This window comes from Orcinus orca, chromosome 20 (assembly GCF_937001465.1).
Source record: "Orcinus orca chromosome 20, mOrcOrc1.1, whole genome shotgun sequence".
In the NCBI taxonomy this organism is placed as follows: Eukaryota; Metazoa; Chordata; class Mammalia; order Artiodactyla; family Delphinidae; genus Orcinus; species Orcinus orca.
Window position 1 is genome coordinate 49,650,615 of NC_064578.1, and position 19,386 is coordinate 49,670,000.

At 52.9% G+C, this 19,386-nt stretch overlaps 2 protein-coding genes across 6 annotated transcripts in view; one reads left to right on the top strand and one right to left on the bottom strand.

The window, feature by feature from the left end:
• The first annotated feature begins 2,685 nt into the window (after nt 1–2,685).
• Nucleotides 2,686–11,762, top strand: GIPR (gastric inhibitory polypeptide receptor). Its single transcript, XM_004271352.3, has 13 exons — nt 2,686–2,757; nt 3,094–3,193; nt 3,663–3,770; nt 4,268–4,371; nt 5,063–5,166; nt 5,352–5,496; nt 6,256–6,415; nt 6,624–6,684; nt 7,004–7,073; nt 7,197–7,285; nt 7,378–7,516; nt 9,318–9,359; nt 9,453–11,762. The coding sequence occupies exons 1-13, from the start codon at nt 2,686–2,688 to the stop codon at nt 9,657–9,659; spliced, it is 1,401 nt and encodes a 466-aa protein (XP_004271400.1). The 3' UTR covers nt 9,660–11,762.
• Nucleotides 11,763–13,137: 1,375 nt separating this feature from the next.
• SNRPD2 (small nuclear ribonucleoprotein D2 polypeptide) overlaps nt 13,138–19,386 on the bottom strand; it is a 30,541-nt gene continuing 24,292 nt past the window's right edge. For 2 of the 5 annotated variants that reach the window (XM_049703601.1, XM_049703600.1), the window contains exons 2-3: nt 16,848–17,027; nt 13,138–13,401 (exon numbers count right to left, since the gene is read on the bottom strand). In XM_049703601.1, coding sequence (XP_049559558.1) covers nt 13,227–13,401; nt 16,848–16,999 — 327 coding nt within the window. In that variant the 5' untranslated portion in view covers nt 17,000–17,027 and the 3' untranslated portion in view covers nt 13,138–13,226. Of the gene's footprint in view, nt 13,402–16,847; nt 17,028–17,409; nt 17,564–18,156; nt 18,173–18,739; nt 18,887–19,386 lie in introns of those variants that run through there. The other 3 variants (XM_004271156.4, XM_049703599.1, XM_033430713.2) reach the window with 3 other exon arrangements.

The following is a 19,386-nucleotide window of genomic DNA, read 5'->3' on the forward strand; positions in this document are numbered from 1 at the left end:
CGGGCAATCTCAGACCCCTCCCCTCTCCACTTCAACTGAGCCTTTCCCAGGACCCAGAGGGCGCCAGGAATGTGGGGCAGAGAGCAGGGAGGCCAGCTGGAGGTCAGGAAGCCAGGACCCACCCATGTCAACCCCCCTCCCCCAGACTGGTCTCCTTTTAGCCTCTGGTGCTGGATCTCACGCCACCCTTACTCCCTGCCCCTCCCGGGGCCTCTGGGCCTCAGTTTCTCCTCTGCAAAATGGCAGGCTCACCTCTGTCCCATTTACCTCACAGCTCCCCAGGGAGTGTGTGCTAATGAATGTTACTAGTATGATTAACGTGCAGGAATTGGTGATTTGTATTAAAGGGGGAAGCGAGTGATGAGAGCCGGGACGCAGTTTCTAAGCCAAATATTCTCCGCATTTCAGAGCAAAGGAAAAGACTGAAAGTGGAGATTGTGAGGGGGCGTGTGATTCAGTGGTGACTGTGACCAGATCACGTGAGGCTATGGGTTCGTGTGTGATCATGGGATGATGATGTGTGATCCTGTGGAAAACTGTGTGACTGTGTGTGACTGTATGTGACTTGTGAGTGCGGGTGAGGCTGTGATGGAGCGTTGTATGTTTGTATGACCTTAGCACTGGATGTGACTGAGGATGACAGTGTGACAATGTGACACCAGGAGCTCATGAGAGTGTGCCTTAGTGACACTGGGGGAATGTGTGTTGTTGGAATACGGCTGTGGACTCTGTAGGTGATTATGTGAAGTGTGTGACTCGATGTGTGAGCGTGTTAATGGGCGGAGTTGTGTAACATTGTGTGTTACCTTCAGATCACGTCATTAAAGGATTGTATGACTGCGTGAGGAACCATATAACTGTCTGCTTTTATTTCGTCGACCATCATTCTTTGAGCCTCTGCTCTATGCCCCAACCTATGCTGAGTGATGCTGGGGACCCAGTGGTGACTGAGATGCCCTGGCCCTGTCCTCATGGGGCACACAGGCCAGTGGGGGGAGACAGACAGTGTTTGTGATGTGACCTAGTGATGGTGTGAATGTGTGTGTGATGGACACTGTATCATTGGGACTGTGGGAAGCTGTGATTGTGTTTCCGTGTGAGCAGAGGAGTCCACGCCCCAGGTATGTGGCTGTGTCACTGCGAATGACTGTTAGCCTGTGGGGGAGAGACTTTGGGTCTCTGGGTGTGACGCTGGATTGTAGGACTGTGAATGAACATGAAGAACATGTTCTGTGAGGAACAGTGTGTGAGATTCTGTGTCATGCCTCCCTCCCTGCGGCTGGGTGTATGGGATTGTGCGTGACACTGTGTGTGACTGCGACTCCGTGTGCAGTGGCTGAGTGGGACGGGTGGGACAGTGTGAGAGGCTGTGCACCCTGGGAGGGGGGGTCCTCAGGATGATGACAGTGACTGTTTTCCCACGTGACCCTTGGCTGTGAGTGGCTGTGACACTCACACGCAACTGGCCCCCTGTGCTGGGTCTCTGCCCCGAGCTCCCCCTTCCTGTTCCTTGGCCCGCCCTGGCCCCGCCCCCTCCCACCACCCCAAGCTGTCACCTCTTCCAGAGCCCAGGCGAGGCAGTGGAGGCAGCAGCGTCAGAAGCAAGTGATCGAGAGGAGGGCTGGGGACAGGTGAGGGCTCCCCCCATCCCAGTCCGTTCCCCCTGCCACACGTCCCCCTCAAGTCTCTGGGCCCCTCTTTCTGCATTTCTTAGCCTGTGCTTTTGTCCCTCCGCCCCTCTGTGCCCACAGTCTATATCCTCCTTCTGTCTGTCTCTCAGCATCTCTGTCTCCATGTCTCACAATCTCTGTTTAGCCTCTAGATAGCTCTGTATCTCTGCCTCTTTCTCCCATTCTCTGTATCTCTCTCCACGTCTCTATCTCCTCTTTGTCTCCTAGCCCACATTTTTGTCTCTATCTTCCTCTGCCTTTTGGTTTCTGCTCTCTTGCTGTGTGTCTCATCCTGTCTGTCTCTGTGTCTCTCAGTCTCTATATTTGTCTCATGTCTCTGTGACTCTGTGTCTTTCTGGGGCTCCAACTGAGATCCTCCTTGCCTTCCCCTTTCCCTACATGGTGCCAGCTGTGGGGTGTTGGGGGTTAGACCGATTTCCAGGCATCTGGACCCCTGCAGACCTAAGAGGGTCTGATGCCTCTCTGGTCCCTAGGAGAGGATTGTCCCGCTGACTCTGGGTTTTATCCACAGTAGGGAAAGTTTGATACGGTCGGGTTCCTATCCGCGATTTGAAAACCCTTTGGGAGAGTGGGAAATTCAAGAGTCATTTCAAGCTCCGTGCCCGCCTCTCCAAGGCGGTCTCCAGGTTCCCCGGAGTCTCTAGGTCTATACTCCGGGTGACACTGGCGCTTTTGCCCAGCGCGGCTCTAAGGCAACTGCACTCTCAGCAAACACCCCCCTTCTACCGCCGCTGCCCCAGAAACAGCCGGGAGCGGGCCCGGGAGTCAGGTGTTGGATCTCGGTCTCCGCCCACTCCTCACCACTCCCGCCCCCCGCCCCAAATCACCACTCTTGGGGGAGGGGGCGCTGCCTCCGGGTACCTGAATCCCTCTGCGTGGTGGCGCTGGGGCTGGGGGAGGGGGGCGGCGGCTCCTGATTCTGCTCTCGGACCCCCAGAGCCGGCTGCCCTTGCGTGACCGGACCCTTCGCCCCCCATGCCCTGCCTCTCACACGATGCCGAGCTGTCCACCCTGGTGGCTGCTACTGCTGCTCTCGCTGTGGGAGCCGCTGCTCCGGAGGGCGGAGGTGAGAACCCGAGGAGCCAAGGAGCTCAAGGCTTGGAGGGATGTCTGGGGCCGGCTTTTAAGGCTTATCCCACTGGGAAGATTGTTTTAAGACCTCGCCGCCTCCTTCCCGTAAATTTCCTGAAGGTTTTCAGTTCCCCACAGCAACTCCCCTGGTGGTTTCTAGGCACCCCTCAAGACTTAGAAGAGGTTTCTAAGCCACCCGACTCCTGAGCAAAACAGGACAGCCCCTCCAAGTCCCTCTAGGGTGTTTCTGGCCCTCGGGAACCACGCTGCCTGGGAGCAGGGGTCAGCGCGGGGCGGGTTTGGGGGGGTCCACCCTTCTCTCTTTTTGTAGGCAGGCTCTGAGGGGCAGACGGCGGGAGAGCTGTACCAGCGTTGGGAACGGTACCGCAGGGAGTGCCAGGCGACACTGGAGGCTGCGGCGCCCCCAGCAGGTGTTACTGTGGTGGAGATCTGGGAGCAAGAGAAGGGCTGGGGCTGAGAGGGGTGGGCTTGAGGCCGGCCTAGGACTGATCCGCGGGGCCTGAGAGAAGTCTGTGTTAAATGTGGGCGGCGTGGGAGTGGCCTGAGATGAACATTGAAAAGGGAGGGGTCTTGGGCGAGGCCTATACTAGGTGGGTGGGACCTAAAGTGGACCGCGAAGAGGGAGTTTGGGGTGGAGCCTAGGAAAGGCCTTGCAGAGTGGGAAGCATCTGCGGCGGGAACTTGCTTGGTGGAAGGAGCCCAGGGCAGGGTTCGGAAGGTGGGCGGGGTCACAGCTGGTGGGAGGAGCTGTGACGGAGCAGGGACCCGACCACTCCAGGTGGGCGGGGCTGGGGCAGGGCTTGTGTGTGGAAGGCGGAGAAGTATTGGGCGAGAGGTACAGAAGGTCCACCCGACATCTGGCCCCCACGCCCACCCCAGGCCTCGCCTGTAACGGGTCCTTTGATATGTACGTCTGCTGGGACCACACTGCACCCAATGCCACTGCCCGTGCGTCCTGCCCCTGGTACCTGCCCTGGAACCGCCATGGTGAGCTTCCTCGTGGACACCGGGCCCTCCCCTGACACAAACAGCTCTCTTTTAACCCTGGCCCCAGACACCACTGCCCCGCAGCAATCCTGCTCCTCTTTGTCCGGCTGGGTGTCTCCTTCTGTCTGTCCACCCCTGGCTGGGTCACCGCATAATGCCCCTTCTCTGTCTCTCTCTGAGGACCACCAGGTTCTTATTTTCTCTCCTTTTCATGAGTCTGTTTCTGCACATCTTGGTCTTCCTTGCCTAACTAGCTGTGTGACCTAGGGTAGTTTATTTAATTTCTTTACGTCTCACTTTCCTCGTTTGTAAAATGATGTTTATGATAGTACCAAGTTCACAGGCTTGTTATGAATATTAAATTAATTGATGCGTGTAAAATGCTACACAAGGGTTTATCATCATCATATCACTGGATCTCTCTCTGCCTTCGTCTCACAATTTGTCTTTCTGCCTCCATCTCTGTGCCTCTGATCCCCTCCCTTGTTTCCCCACAGTGGCTGCAGGCTTTGTCCTCCGCCATTGTGGCAGTGATGGCCAATGGGGACCTTGGAGAGACCATTCTCAGTGTGAGAACCCAGAGAAGAATGGGGTTTTTCAGGTAAGAAGAGGTGCGGGATTCAGGGTAGGATGTCCAGACATAGGCAGAAAGCAGCCTCAGACAGAGCCTCAAACCCCTGGTACTGTTCAGGACTCTGGGTTCCAAGTGATAGAAATCCAGCTCCTTGTTTGAAGGAGAAAGAAAAAGAAATATATTGGCTTCTGTGATTGAAAAGTATAAGGCTACAGCTTCAGGCACAGCTGGATCTGGGTGCTAAAATGATGTGGTTGGGAATCTCACCATATTGTTCCTCTGTTTTTCTGTATGATGGTGTCCTCTTTTCTGTGGAGTGGAAAAGGTGGCTCACTGGCACCAGGCTCACATTCCACCTACCAAGCAACAATGTAGGAAGACTGAGTTTTTGTCTCAATAGCTCTAACTTTATGTCCCAGGACTGACTGTCATTGGCCTGATTTGGGTCATATAACTGCCCTCGACTAATCGTTGTGTGTGTGTGTGTGTGTGTGTGTGTGTGTGTGGTGTAGTGTTAGATAGAATGCTTTGATTGGCTGGTCACATGCCCAGACTTGGAGTTGAGGGGCGGAGTGCCCCACTCAGACAATGGTAGGTGGATCCCCAAAGGAACACTGGGGTGTGGGGTAGGAACAAAGAGCAGATATCTCTCCAGCACCTTTGTGGCCCTAGGGGAAGAACTGAGCTCTGTTTCTGTGTCTTCTTGCCCCACCCCCAGGACCAAAGGCTCAGCTTGGAGCGGCTGCAGGTTGTGTACACCGTGGGCTACTCCCTGTCCCTTGCCACACTGCTGCTCGCCTTGCTCATCTTGAGTTTCTTCAGGTGGGACCCCCAGCCCTGAGCGGAGGCAGCAGAGACTGGGCTTCAGTTCTCCCAGTAAGATGGGGTAGTCAGGTTCCACCGGCAACAAGCACTTAATGGAGGTTCTGTGGGAAGGGCTGGGGGGTAGTTTAAGGGACTCTGTGTGGCCAAGGCCAGGTCCTCAGACTGCCTTCCCAATCCCCCAGGCGGCTGCGCTGCACTCGCAACTACATCCACATCAACCTGTTCATGTCTTTCATGCTGCGGGCAGCAGCCATCCTCACCCGAGACCGTCTGCTTCCTCCACCTGGCCCCTACCCTGGGGATCAGGCTCCTATCCTGTGGAACCGGGTGAGCACCGTCTCTCTCTTTCTCAAATTGGGATTCTCTCTCCTCTGGTGAGGCCAGAGGGTTTCCATTCCATTTACTACCTCCTACCCTATCGACAGTTAATCTCTCTTGACCCTTCCAACACAATTGGAGAGGGACCCTCCCAACTCGGCCTCCCCCATCATTGAACCCTCCCACCCCATCACCTCCTCTATTGGAATTTTCCATTCCCGTTCTCTCAGTATCTCACCCATCGTTGGACTTTCGCACCAATGAGAGAAATCCCCTGCTAGAGGTGAGACGGTGGCAGGATGGGAGAAACTAACTAGTGGGGGGATTTGGTAGATACCAATTTGTTCCTGAGAGACAAGGTGGGAGAGACTAAACTCTAGGGACAGCGGGGAGGAAACCTATTAAGTTGGGCCATACCAATTGTTAAAAAGCCAAGGGGTGGGAGAGTCCATATGCTGGCGGGACATGAGAGAAAACTTTTGAGAGGTGGAGTAGTTGAGTGGAATTCTTAGAAGGAGATGGGGTGGGAGAGGCCATATTTGGGGGGATCTGGGGGGAACTCTGATAGCAAGATGTAAGATACCAATTGTTAAAGAGGTTAGAGTGGGAGAGTTCATATAGGGAAAGAGAATAGGGCGAGAGAAACCAAAACGACATCATCCTTTGGTGATATAGAATGAGAGGAGAATATTTGATGTCAAGAGACGACAAGAGATGGGGGTGGAGGGGGCCCTGACTGCCCCCTTCTCCTGTCTGGCCACCCCCTAGGCCCTAGCTGCCTGTCGCACGGCGCAGATCTTGACCCAGTACTGCGTGGGTGCCAACTACACGTGGCTGCTGGTGGAGGGCATCTACCTGCACAGCCTCCTGGTGCTTGTGGGAGGCTCCGAGGAGGGCCACTTCCGCTGCTACATGCTCCTCGGCTGGGGTGAGCCCCGACCCTGTCCCCTGCCCAGCCCAGCGCGCCTCCCCTCTCCCCAGCTACCCTGCTGGTCTACCTCAGGGGGTCTCCTCTCCTCTCTAGGCTTCTGCCTCCCCTTCCCGGCGGGGGAATTCCTCGGGTCTTGGGCCTGGCGGGGCCCGTGCGCGCTCTGACAGCTGCGGCGGGGTGGGGGGCGGGGGTTGGGTCTGCACAGGGGCCCCCGCACTTTTCGTCATTCCTTGGGTGATCGTCAGGTACCTGTACGAGAACACGCAGTGAGTCGTGGGTCTGGGGCGGGGCTTGGGAGGTGGGCGGAGCTTTGAGGGACGCGGGAGGGGTGCGATGGAAACGTGGGGAGGTTCTAATTGCACCTAGGGACCTGGGTGGGTTCTGAAGGAACAGGTCGCTTAGAAAGTTGGGTTCCAGGACTACGGGAAGGGGAGGGATGAGGGCTGGGCCTAAGTAGTAGCGGGCGGGGCTTTAAGGAAATGTGGGTGTGGCGTTAAGGAAGGTGGGCGGGGCCTGGGGAGTTCAAGCGCTTAATTCGTCGAGCCTAAGGTTTTCTGTCTCTTAGCTCTACTCCCCCTCTTCCAGGTGCTGGGAGCGGAACGATATCAAGGGCATTTGGTGGATTATAAGGACCCCTATCCTGCTAACCATCTTGGTACGGCCGGCCCCACCTCTTTCAGGCTGGTCTCAGGGATTTCCTGTCCTGGGAAGCCGGGACGGTGGGGGGTAGGCCTGACAGGGGGGAACTGGCTCAGTCTCTCTCTCTCTCCCCCCGCAGATTAATTTTCTCATCTTTATCCGCATCCTTGGCATCCTCGCGTCAAAGCTGAGGACGCAACAGATGCGCTGCCCAGACTACCGACTGAGGTGAAGGAGGGCAGTGGGGACGGAGGGGAAGGTGGCTGGGTGCAAGATGGGGGACCCGGGGCCGTGGGACCACTGCCACCCTCTACCCCCAGGCTGGCTCGCTCCACGCTGACGCTGGTGCCCCTGCTGGGCGTCCACGAGGTGGTGTTTGCCCCCGTGACTGAGGAACAGGCCCGGGGTGCCCTGCGCTTGGCCAAGCTCAGCTTTGAGATCTTCCTCAGTTCTTTCCAGGTGCTTAAGCAGGGTGCAGGAGCTGCACCCTTTGACTTGGGGCCCTCCTACTCAGAGGGGCACGAGGGTTACAATCATCCTCTGGTGCAGCCACAGAATGGGGTGTGAAGATGGGATTTTGTTCATTCATTCTACACAAAATACTGAGCTAGCGCTGTCCCCGGGCTGGGGAAGCAGCAGAGAGGAGACAGGAGACCAGGCAGCCCCAGCAGTACTGCCTCCCGGTTAAGATAGAGGGCTTTGAGGCCAGCCAGGGCTGGGGCCAAATTTGGGTTGTCACTCCCAGCTCTGTGGCCTTCACCTCAGGGCCAGGGCAAGGGTGAGGCATCTGAAGGACCTAAAGCGCAAATTTTAAGGAAGTGCTCCCTGAAGTTGAAGGCCCACCCTGTCCGTGCTTGCCCTACCCTAGCCTCCACCCTGCTTTTTACCTTGTTGGGCCTCCGTTTTCTCATCTCTAAAGTGGGGACAATACTTGTCTCATTTCATAAGGCTGTTCATTCATTACATTCAGCAAAACTTTATTGAACACTTACTATGTACCAAGCACTCTTCCAGGCTTACTATGGGGATACAGCCAAGAACCAAATGGTGCCTGCCCTCTAGTGAGAGAGACAGATGCTAAAGATACTATATAAGTAAAATATACAGAATGTCAGATGGTGAGACATGCCTAAAGGAGGGGGGAAGAAAGCAAGAAAACAGAGATGAGGAGCCAACAAAGAAGGATGGGGTTATAGACAGGGGGTCAGGGAAGGCCTCGCTGAAAAGACACTGGAGCAGAGACCCAAAGATGAGGGAACAAGCCAGGAAGATATTTGGGAAAAATGTTCCAGAAAGAGAAATGTGAAGTGCAAGATCCCTGAGGTGGGAGAGAGTACCTGTCATGATGGAAGAAGGTCAGCATGCCTCAGCAGGGGGAGCCAGTGAGACCAAGCGGGGGTGGTGCTGGGGGGAAGGACAGAGGTGAGATACCTGGGCAGATCCTTGAGCCAAACGAGGACTTTGGCTTTTCCTCTGAGTGAGGTGGGAGCCAAGAGAGCAGAGGGACGTGATCAGAGTTAGATATTAAAAGGATCGTGGAAAGTGATAAGAAATATCTTAATAATTACACATAAAATAATTGTCTTGCATTAATATATCAATTACTTTCTTAATTATAAATATACTTTATATTTATTTAAATTTATATTTAAAATATGTATAAATTTATATAAATATAAAACTAATTCTTTATTAAAGTTTATAAGTAGGGAATTCCATGGCGGTCCAGTAGTTAGGACTCCGTGCCTTCACTGATGAGGGCCTGGGTTCGATCCCTGGTTGGGGAACTAAGATCCCACAAGCCGCACAGTGTGGCTAAATAAATAAAATCATGTAGTAAGTTATGATAAAATTCAGAAAAAGGTTTAACTATGTGCCACGCACTACGGCTTCTTGCATATTAATAATACCTCAATTCTCACGACCACCACTGTATTATTACTCCATTTTCCAGATAAAGAAACTGAGTCACAGAGGGGTTAAGCAGCTTACCCAAGTGGGGAAGAAAGTGGGGAAGCGGTGATCACATCCAAGCAGGCTACCTCCCGGGTCACTTGTTCTTAACCTCCAGCCCTGATTACTCAGCAAACTGGCGAGGGCAAGGGGGGATTCGGGAGCCAGGGAGAAGGTGACTGCAATAGTGTAGGACCAGGGTGGCGGCAGGCGAGGTGGTTTGGGGCCTGGAAGGGGTCAGAGCTCATTAAGGGGTGTTTATAACCCTGCCCCTGCCCCCAATTTAACACCGCACCTCCTCTGGCAGGGCTTTCTGGTCAGCGTCCTCTACTGCTTCATCAACAAGGAGGTAGGGAGAGCCCCGGCCCGCCGCCCACGCCCTCTGCCGGCCGCGCAGGGAATGGCGCGCCCCGCGCCGCCTCTGAGCGCTGTCCCGTTGCAGGTGCAGTCGGAGATCCGGCGGGGCTGGCACCGATGCCGCCTGCGCCACAGACTCGGCGAAGAGCCATGCCAACCCCCCGAGCGCGCCTTCCGGACCCTGCCCTCGGGTTCCGGCCCCGGCCAGGTCGCCGCCGGCCGCGCTGTGTGCTCGAGGACACTCCCAGGTCCTGGGGGTGAGGCCAGCCATGTCTTAGAAAGTTACTGCTAGGCTGCGGGATTCTTGGGTCCATTCAGTTAGCACGTATTTATTGAGCGCTTGCTGTGTACCAGGCCTGGTGTGGAGAGCGCTGGGGAAATGGGGCGGCGCGGGGGCGGGGGCGGAGGGGAAGGAAACAGAAGACAAGGTCCCTATTCTCCTAGAAATCACAACTGAGTGGGGAAACAGACCGTGAGGATAAACCAAGTTACATATACGCTGCGGAACGGCTTATAAAGAAAAGTTAGAAGGGGACCTAGTGTGGTATGGGGCATCTCTGAGGAAGTGACATTTAAGCCATGCCTGAAAGAGGTGAAGGAGACACCTTTGGAAAGAATTCACGGCGAGATTCTAGGCAGAAGGAAGCACATCTGCGAAGGCCCTGGGGCGGGAAGGAGCTTGGCGGTGTCTGAGGAACAGAGAGGAGGCCTGCGTGTCTGGTGTGGGGTGAGTCAGAGCCAACAGATGGAGAGAGAAGTGGGACAGGGCAGAAGAGTGGGAATTTTATTTCAGGTACACTGAAGGTTCTTTGGAGCGGCTCCTAATGGAGTGGGCTAAGTTTTTTAAACAGATCTCTCTGTCTGTCCTCTGGGGCAACAGATTATTAGGGGCAAGGGTGGCAGCTGGGAGCCCAGGGAGGAGGCTAATGCAGGTGGGAGGTGATGTTGGCTGGACCAGGGTGGTGGCCACATAGGGTGTGAAACAGTTAGATTCTAGAGCTGTTTTAAAGGTAGAACTGAGAGGACTTGCCGAGGAAGGAGAGAAGCCAGGGAAGACTTCTCGTTTGGGGCTGGAGAGAGGAAAGAGGGAGATGGGGTTCAGGGTGGGGAGAACCAATAGTGCTCTTTGGACATGTTAAGCTGGGAATAAGGGTCTGGAGCTCACAGGAGAGGTCAGAGTGAGAGACAGAAATATGAGTGGCACTGGGGTCCAGAGAGGAGGATTCTGTGTGTAGATATCAACATGGGCAATTCAGGGCAGGTGTCAGAGCTGAAACCTACATCCAGGGTGGCCAAAACCACTGCTAGCTGGAGAGTGTGGACACACATGCATACCCTTCTTGGTGGCTCCTGGGAACTAGGAGAATTAGGAGGAAAGCCAGCAGTCTCACTGTCGCTGGACCACCTGTACACATGCAAGACCCTCACTCCTAAGTCCCTCCCCCACATAGACACACACTTAGATTCAGTTGGTACCTGGGTGTTGTCCATTCTTTTCCTTGGGGTCCCCAGCTCCCTGGACAGATATGGCCCATGGTCGCTGAACTCAGAGTCCTTTCAAGCATGTGGTCCTGCTGGGCCCCTCTTGTGGGTTCTGGGAAGGTGGGGGCCTAGGGCTGGGCCCTTGTAAATAAAGCATGAGAAACAGTTGTTTTTTGTGGGGGTGGGGGGTGGGAAAATCTTCTTGGCCAGGCCATAAGGGAAATGACAGAGGCGGGCTGTGTGGCCAGATGGCGGTGGTGGCCTTGCACCCTCTGGAGAGCAGTACTGCTCAACTTCAGCCACGTGTTGCCAAGAGATCATGGACACCATGCTGCCACCATCCTCCATGCCTAAGAGAACGCTCCCAGCTGGGAACGTTCATGTGATCTCCTGTTATTTAAACTATTTACAATGTGTATGATTAAAAATTGTGTGTGTGCCAAACATTTTCTGAGAGCTGCTTCTCCAGAAAGGTAGTGTAGGAATAATAAAGCTGCAGGAACCAGCCTAGTTCAAATCTTAGTTTTTGGCTACTGATTAGCTGTGTGACTTGGGGAAAATTCCTAACCTCTCTGTGCCTAAGTTTCACTTCTGGAAAATGGGAATAATGATGGTACCAACATCCTAGGGTTGCCTGAGATTCCAATGAGTAACTCTTAGGATACTGCCTGGTGCATGGAGCACACTTGGCCAGTTTGCCTAGTGCTTTTCCTGCAACCTGTTTTCACTTTCACTCACCGTAACGGAAGAGGGGATTAGAGACCATTTGGGCAGTGGGTTGGGTAAAGAGATGAGGAAATTCAGATTGATGCCAGGCAGGGGTGTCCTAGGCTAGAATCTTTGCTGCCAGCCTGCAAGGCAGGGAAAGGAATTCCTATTTCCCGGGGAGAACAGGAGGGATGTGGGGCAGGGATTCGAATTGTGACCCTGGGGCTTGTGCTGTCCCAGCTCCTGCACAAGAACCAAATCCTGGGGGTAACTTTCCTGTGGCAGCATCATTCCCCACACTGTTATGGCTCCATCCTGCTCCCCGACAGTCATGAGGGCCTGGTTCCCTGGGTTTGAACTTGGCTCCATTGTCTCCTGAGCGATCCTGGGCAAGTCACCTACCTTCTCTGGGCCTCGGCTGTCTCATCTGTAAAATGGGGTGCCTCTAGCATCTATCCCCCAGATGGTTGTTCAAATTAGATGTGAACCACTCAGTAAACATGAGCCATTATTACCTCACAGCCATTGCCTTGCATGTGTCAGGCCTTCTCCTGCTGCAGGGTCCTCAGCTCTGTCGCTAACGGGATCATGGCTGCGCCTTCCACAGCTCAGTGTGTCAGACAACTCATTCGACCCTGACCTCAGACTTGCGAACTGCACCAGCCTGGCACTTGGCCTTATCTGGAGAACACAGATAAAGATGCAGAGACAGAACACAGAGAGAGCTGGAGGGCGGGGGGCGGGGGGGAGCATGATGTGTGTGCGTCAGAGAAAGACAGGGATTTCTCTTAATCCACCCACAATAAGTAAGGTCCCCCTTTCCCACCTCTATCTCCCTACATTTGTCAGAGTATTTCTCTCAAGGGTAGTTAAGCTGTGATTTGAGGGCAGCAGAGTTCAGGGGCTAGGCCACAGGCTCAGGAGCAGGGGGGTTTGAATGGCGGCATCACCACTTCCTGGCTGGATACCCCTGGGGAGGCGCCATCACCTCTTTGTGCCCCAGTCCCCGCCTCTGGAATTGGAAGTAATAAATCACAGTGCCTGCTCAGAGTTGTTAGGAAGTCTGAACAGCACAGAATGCAGGGCCTGGCAACCGCACAGGTCAGGTGTCAGCTACAAATGCTGTTGGTATTGAGTACTAACTGCTTTAACTGCAGCTCTTTCTCCTGTCAGTGAGGGCAGCCTGGGGGCTCTTCTGGGCACGGCTGTGTCCCCGGCATTGCAACACAGGGCTGGGCACAGAGCAGGCACTTGGGGGAATGTCTGACTGAACAAATGGAAAAAAAAAAAAAAGACTGAAAGAAATTTTGAGTGAAACCGACTTACTGAGAGGTGGGGAGAAGGAAGAGAAAGAGAAAGTGACGAGAAGCTAGAACAAATTAAAGCACAAAAGGCAGCAAAAGCTCCCTCTGCCCAACCAATTCACTTCACAGAAGGGGAAAGTCAGGCCTGGAAGGGGCAGAGACCAGGCCTCTTCACCTGCTCAGAGAGGTCCCAATCCCCGTGCTTGGCCCCATGCCTGGCTGCCCCCCTCCTGGGTCTGCCCCACTCTCTAGGCCCTGTGAACAGACAGAGGCCACTAGAAAAAACACATGACTTTATTATTCCCAGCACAAAGGGCAGGTCTTTGCAAGACGAGGGGTAAGTTCTGACGGCAGGGAAGAGGCCCCTACTTGCCAGCGATGAGCGGGTTCCGCAGGACCACAATGACTGAGTCCCCGCGCAAGAACATTTTTGAGATGTAGCGGTCCTTGTTGACTGGCTTGGACTTCTTCTTGCCCTTGCCACTCTTGGGGACTTCGGTCCACATCTCCTTCACGTTCTCCAGCACCATGTTGCAGTGCCTGGTGGGCAGAAGGAGGCATCAGGAATTAGAGGGAGCCTCCTGACCCCCTCCTCTGTGCAACACTGCCACTTCCTCCATCAGCGTGGCATGGGGGAAGGTGCAGGCCCGGGACCAGGATGGCTGGGGCTCCAAGGCCACCTCTGCAAGTCCTCAGCTTGAAGCTTGGGCAAAGGACTTCACTCCTCTGTGCCTCAGTTTCCTCCTGTCTATAATGGAGACATTCATGGTGCCTACCTCCTAGGGCTGTTGTGAAGATTAAATGCATCAATACAGTATTCTTGTCAAGTACTTAGAACAGGGCCTGGCACAGGATAAAGGCAAATGAAATGGTGCTGCTTGTGCTTTTTAACTCCGAGTACTTCTGGTGGCATAAGCAAAGGTACATTTTGGACCTTTGGAGAACCAGAGGTCCCTGGGGCCTGAGGCCGGTACATGACGCCTCCACTCCAGTCCTGCTTTCTGTCCCTGTCCTCAGGGTGCTGGGTGGGCACGTGTGACGACAGTATGGATTAGCTCAGTCAACAAACGCTTGCAATGAATACAACAATGAATAAAAGAGATAATATCCCTGCCCTCATGGGGTCTGCAGTCTAGTGAGGGGTGAAGAACACTAAATAAGTAAACAAAGACACCTGTAATATACTGTCAGGTGGTAGCAAGTGCTATGAAGAAAAATTAAAGCAGGGCTTCCCTGGTGGCGCAGTGGTTGAGAGTCCGCCTGCCGATGCAGGGGACACGGGTTCGTGCCCCGGTCCGGGAAGATCCCACATGCCGCGGAGCGGCTGGGCCCGTGAGCCATGGCCGCTGAGCCTGCGCGTCCGGAGCCTGTGCTCCGCAACGGGCGAGGCCACGGCAGTGAGAGGCCCGCGTACCACAAAAAAAAAAAAAAAAAAATTAAAGCAAGGTAAAGGGATAGGAGGATACAGGGAAATATTACCAAGCATAAGAAAGACGAGGGGGCTTCCCTGGTGGCGCAGAGGTTAAGAATCCACCTGCCAATGCAGGGGACACAGGTTCGGGCCATGGTCCGGGAAGATCCCACATGTCGCGGAGCAGCTAAGCCTGGGCGCCACAACTACTGAAGCCTCCGCGCCTAGAGCCCACGCTCCGCAACAAGAGAAGGCACTGCAGTGAGAAGCCCACGCAGCGCAACGCAGAGTAGCAACGAAGACCCAACGCAGCCAAAAATAATAAGTAAATTTATTAAAAAAAAGAAAGACAAGGAAGCTCGTGAGGAGCACATGAGGAAGCTCTGTGCCTTGCTATGCAGTAACCTCCAGGAGATACTGCTGAGTGAAAAAGGCAAGGGAGGGAACAGGATGCATGGAAAGCAACCTCCTGTAGGAAAAAAGTGGGTAGGAAAAACATACATTCCACCACCTGGTTGTGCAATACTAAATCCTTGAAATACACCTAAAGACTGGTGGCAGTGGGGTGACCTAGGTAGACTGGAGACAAACCAGATGGAAACTTTTCATTGGACTGTTATTACTGTTTTGGAAATCATGTGAATATATTACCAATTCAGAGAAAATCCGTTAAAGGAAGGAAGTAGCATACCAATCTGGGGACATTTCCAAGGTATACTGTTAAGTGAAAAAACCAAGGTCTAAAAGGGCGCGGCATGCCATTAGTAGTGACTTAAAAGTAAGTGAAAAGCACCCTCCTGTACCTACATGTATGATGTTCTGTGCAAGTAATCCTCCTGGAGGAGACCCGAGAAATTAGCCATGATGGGTCCCCGGGGAGGGCAACTGGTGCACGGAGAGGGAAGACTTGCTCTTCATTGGGTGCCTTTTGTATTTTTCAAATTTTGCATCCATCGCTCACTCAAGAAAGTAACATAATTAAGTAAATAAAGTGGTTAAGAATACCCTAGCTAACTTGCAGTGATGTTCTCAGACCACTGATTTGTGTGAAAAAACAAGATGCAACAGAGCACACAGATGATTCTATCTTAAAAACAATATTATGACAGATCAATTATGCCTCAATAAAGCTGTTAACTACCACCACAAGGGAGTCTCTGGGTGAATCAACATGGCAGGACACATACTAGGGTGGTAGGCTAGGTGGGGAGAGGGATGAGAGGATGATATGGGGGCACAGGAGGAAGCTAGGGGAAAAGGAAAGAGTCAACTTAAAAAATTATATTTTTTTATATATATATATATATATATATATATGCACCACCTTGAGCACTTACCATATAGGCACTCACCAGGCCCCTTTAAGCACTTTCTAAGCATTAACGCATCAATCCTCCCTGCATCTCACCCCCAGGAGGTAAACACTGACTGGTTTACTAGTTCTCTCCAGCTTCTAGAGCAGGAAACTGAGCATAGTGGGATGAAGTGACTCACCCAAGGTCACAGAGTCTGGAAGTGGCAGAGCCTGTGTTCGAATCCAGACCTATCTGCCTCCTGTACCCGGCACTTCCTGTTGTTCTCATTCTCATTTTATTCAAGGGGAAACTAAGGCTGAGTGAAAGACTTGTTCATGGTCACATAAAAGCTAGTGGCAAAAGCATTCCAGGAGTAAGTTTCATCACACCACTGTGAGGAAAGCACTTCCCAAATGCTAACTAAAGGCTGCAGGTCATATGTTTACTGAGCATTTATTATGTGTTAGGTACTGAGCCAAGTGCTCTTCATACATAATATCATTTAAGCCTCACAACTGTTCTGAGGAGTATTATTATGATGCATATTTCACAGATAAGGAAACTGAGGCCCAGAGAGGAAAAATCATTTGCTGCTCCCTATGGCTGAAACACTCAGACCCTAGCTTGCACCTTCATTTTATTCATACCTGTCCACCGTTGCGTCTTCCTTTGAGGCCTCCCATGTTATCTACCCAAGACAGCACCTCCTTGCTGGTACTTCAAACTCTTACCTGGCTTTACTTTTCTGCATAGAATTTATAATCACTTGTCTTTATGACATTATTTACATGTTTGCTGTCGGCTTCCCTGCCTACAGCATAAGCTCCCTGAGTACAGGAACCATGTTTGTTTCCATCATTGCTGTATCTCTGGAGCCTAAAACAGTACCTGACCCAGGTGGACGCTCTCATTATGCAATAACTGCAAAAAAACTGATTAAGAGCTCTGGGTGCCAAATGCTCAACTTCTAACGACTTACTACGCTTCACATATATTAAGTGATTGAATCTTTGCAACCACCATGATTACTGCCACTGTACGGACAAGATAAAGTCACTTGCCAAAGGTCACATGGCTGTTAAGAGGCAGAGCTGGGACATGAACCCAGGAAGACTGGCTCCCAAGTACATGACCATAACCACTGTGCTTCACAGCTGGAGGGACAACGATAGACCACCACATCTTGAGGTCCTGAGATGCTTCTGCCCTGGGCTTCGGACTGGAGCTGGGACTGCTTCTCCAGGCCTGGAAAGAACACCTCCCCAGACCCAGGCGTTTACCTGTCAAAGGCCTTCACACGGCCCAGGAGCTTCTTGTTGTTGCGGCAGTTGATGAGCACTTGCGTGTTGTTCTTGACCGACTGGGTGAGCACGGAGAGTGGCCCTGTGTTAAACTCCTCCTCCTCCCGCTTCTGCAGCTCCTCCGGGGTCATCTCACTCTTGGGCTTGTTGAGGAGGCTCCTAAGTGGGCAAGTATGGAACCCATAGGTGAGAGGGCCCAGAGCTGGAGCCTGGGTGCTCATGGCCTCTGGCTCGGTGTCTCCCTCACACACCCACCCTCCTGCTCGATCCTCTCTCGGCATCACCACTTGGATGCTTAACAGATATTTCCACCCTTCACGTCCTAGGCTGAACTCCAGATCCCCCAATACCCCCAACTTATACTATACTATCCACAGCCTTCCTCATCTCCATCAATGGCAACTCCATCCTTCTAGTTCTTTAAGCAAAAACTCTTAATGTCAACTTGACTCTTCTTTCCTTCTCCCACATCCTATATTCAATCTGTCAGCAAATCCTGTCATCTGCCGCTAAAATATATCGGAATCTGTCCATTTCTTACCATGGCTTAAACCTCCATCATCTCTCTCCTACTGGTCTCGCTGCCTCCATCCACACTCCCCAACAGTTTGCTCTCCACAAAGCAGTCTCGGGGATGGTGCCAAGACTCAGGTCATATATCATCTCACTCTTCAAAACCCTCTCATGGGCTTCCCTGGTGGCACAGTGGTTGAGAATCGCCTGCCAATGCAGGGGACACGGGTTCGAGCCCTGGTCTGGGAAGATCCCACATGCAGTGGAACTAAGCCCGTGCGCCACAACTACTGAGCCTGCGCTCTAGAGCCCGCGAGCCGCAACTATTGAGCATGCGCTCTAGAGCCAGCGAGCCACAACTACTGAAGCCCGCACGCCTAGAGCCCGTGCTCCGCAACAAGAGAAGCCACCGCAATGAGAAGCCCGCGCACCACAACGAAGAGTAGCCCTCGCTCGCCACAACTAGAGAAAAGCCCGCGCGCAGCAACGATGGCCCAACGCAGCCAAAAATAAATAAATAAAAATAGATACATTTATATTAAAAAATAGATATTAGGCAAACTTTCTTCTTGAGTCCCTGCATTTGCTTTTCCCTCTGCCTGGATACCTCCCCAGATATCTCTGTGGTACACTCTCTCACTTTCTTCAGGTTTTTGCTCAAGTGTTGCCTCCTTTATGTGTCCTGTCTCTCAAAAGTAGCGTTCCACATTGTTTCACCCTGCTCTACTGTTTCTTTATTCATAGTCCCGGTCACCTAACACACCACATACTTTACCTGTTTATTACCATTACGTTTACTGCCTGCCTCTTCCCATCCCATAAGATGCAGAAGGGGATTTTCTTCCTTGGGGGAGTGGGGTAATTTACTGATAGAGCCTATATGTCTAAAGCAGCCTGATATAGGAGCACTCAATAAATAACTGTTGAATGAATACGTAAGGAAAATCATTCCCGTAACTCGTTATCCGTAAAAATCGAGAATGTAGTTGGAAAGCCAACCGTCTCCAGATCAAATTATCCGTATAAACCCCTTATCTAAGATCGTATTTCCTACAAGTCCGTACTCCTCTCTTCCAGGTTCTTTATTCGTAAAAGCGCTTCCCCTTAAAATTCATTTCAGTAAGATTCATTATTTGGGAAAGCCCAGCCCGTTATCAGATAAAGCTGTCCCTCCTCCCGAAGTCAGAATCCGTCAAAGGCCCCACGTCCGTTCTCAAACGCATCAGTAGAAAAGTACGCCACTTTACCCCTAAAATGTTTGCCTCCGCCCCCGGCTCTGCCCATCCCCTTCCACCGGTAAGTGGCCAAATATACACCCTCAACCCCAATCCCGCCACCTAAGCCTAGCCCGGCCTCACATGTTGGCGATGCTGGTGGCCGCACTCTCAGGTCACTACCGTCTCCGCGTTGCCTCAGCCTTCCACAGAGAGCGCGACAGAGGCGGGACTTCCGCTTCCTGCGGCCCACTTCCGTGGGCGCCTGCGCAAACCCAACCAGCGGGTGGGGGCGTGGCCAGTTGCCATAGCGATTTCCACCAGCCCTTCGCGGCTGTGGGATAAAAGCTTCACACGGTGATTCCCGGCCATTCAGGACAGTACGGGGCGGATGTTCACGACAGTGGAGAGGAAAAGAAAGCGGGACTGATTCAAACCATTTTGTTGTAGAACCGCACAGGTTGAAGGAAGGAAAGGACAAGCTATTTCCACATGCCCGCCCACCCTGCCTTTGGGGGAGCGGCCTCCGCGAAGCCAATCCGCTCCTCGCTTCCGGGATGGACCCCTCCCCTTTTCCTTCGCAGACCGTTCATTTAAGTGTCTATTGATCTTTTGACTAGGGGTAACAAATCCTTTGCCTACATCCGGGAGGGGCGTGGACCTGCGCCCGGCAGGTCGAATGTTTTCCATGATCAAACGATTCTCATTGGCTTCCCCTCCTCCGCTGAGGCGGTGCCTACCTCTTTCGCGCTCCCTTTTGGGTTGTGCAACCCTCAGGGGAACCAACCCCC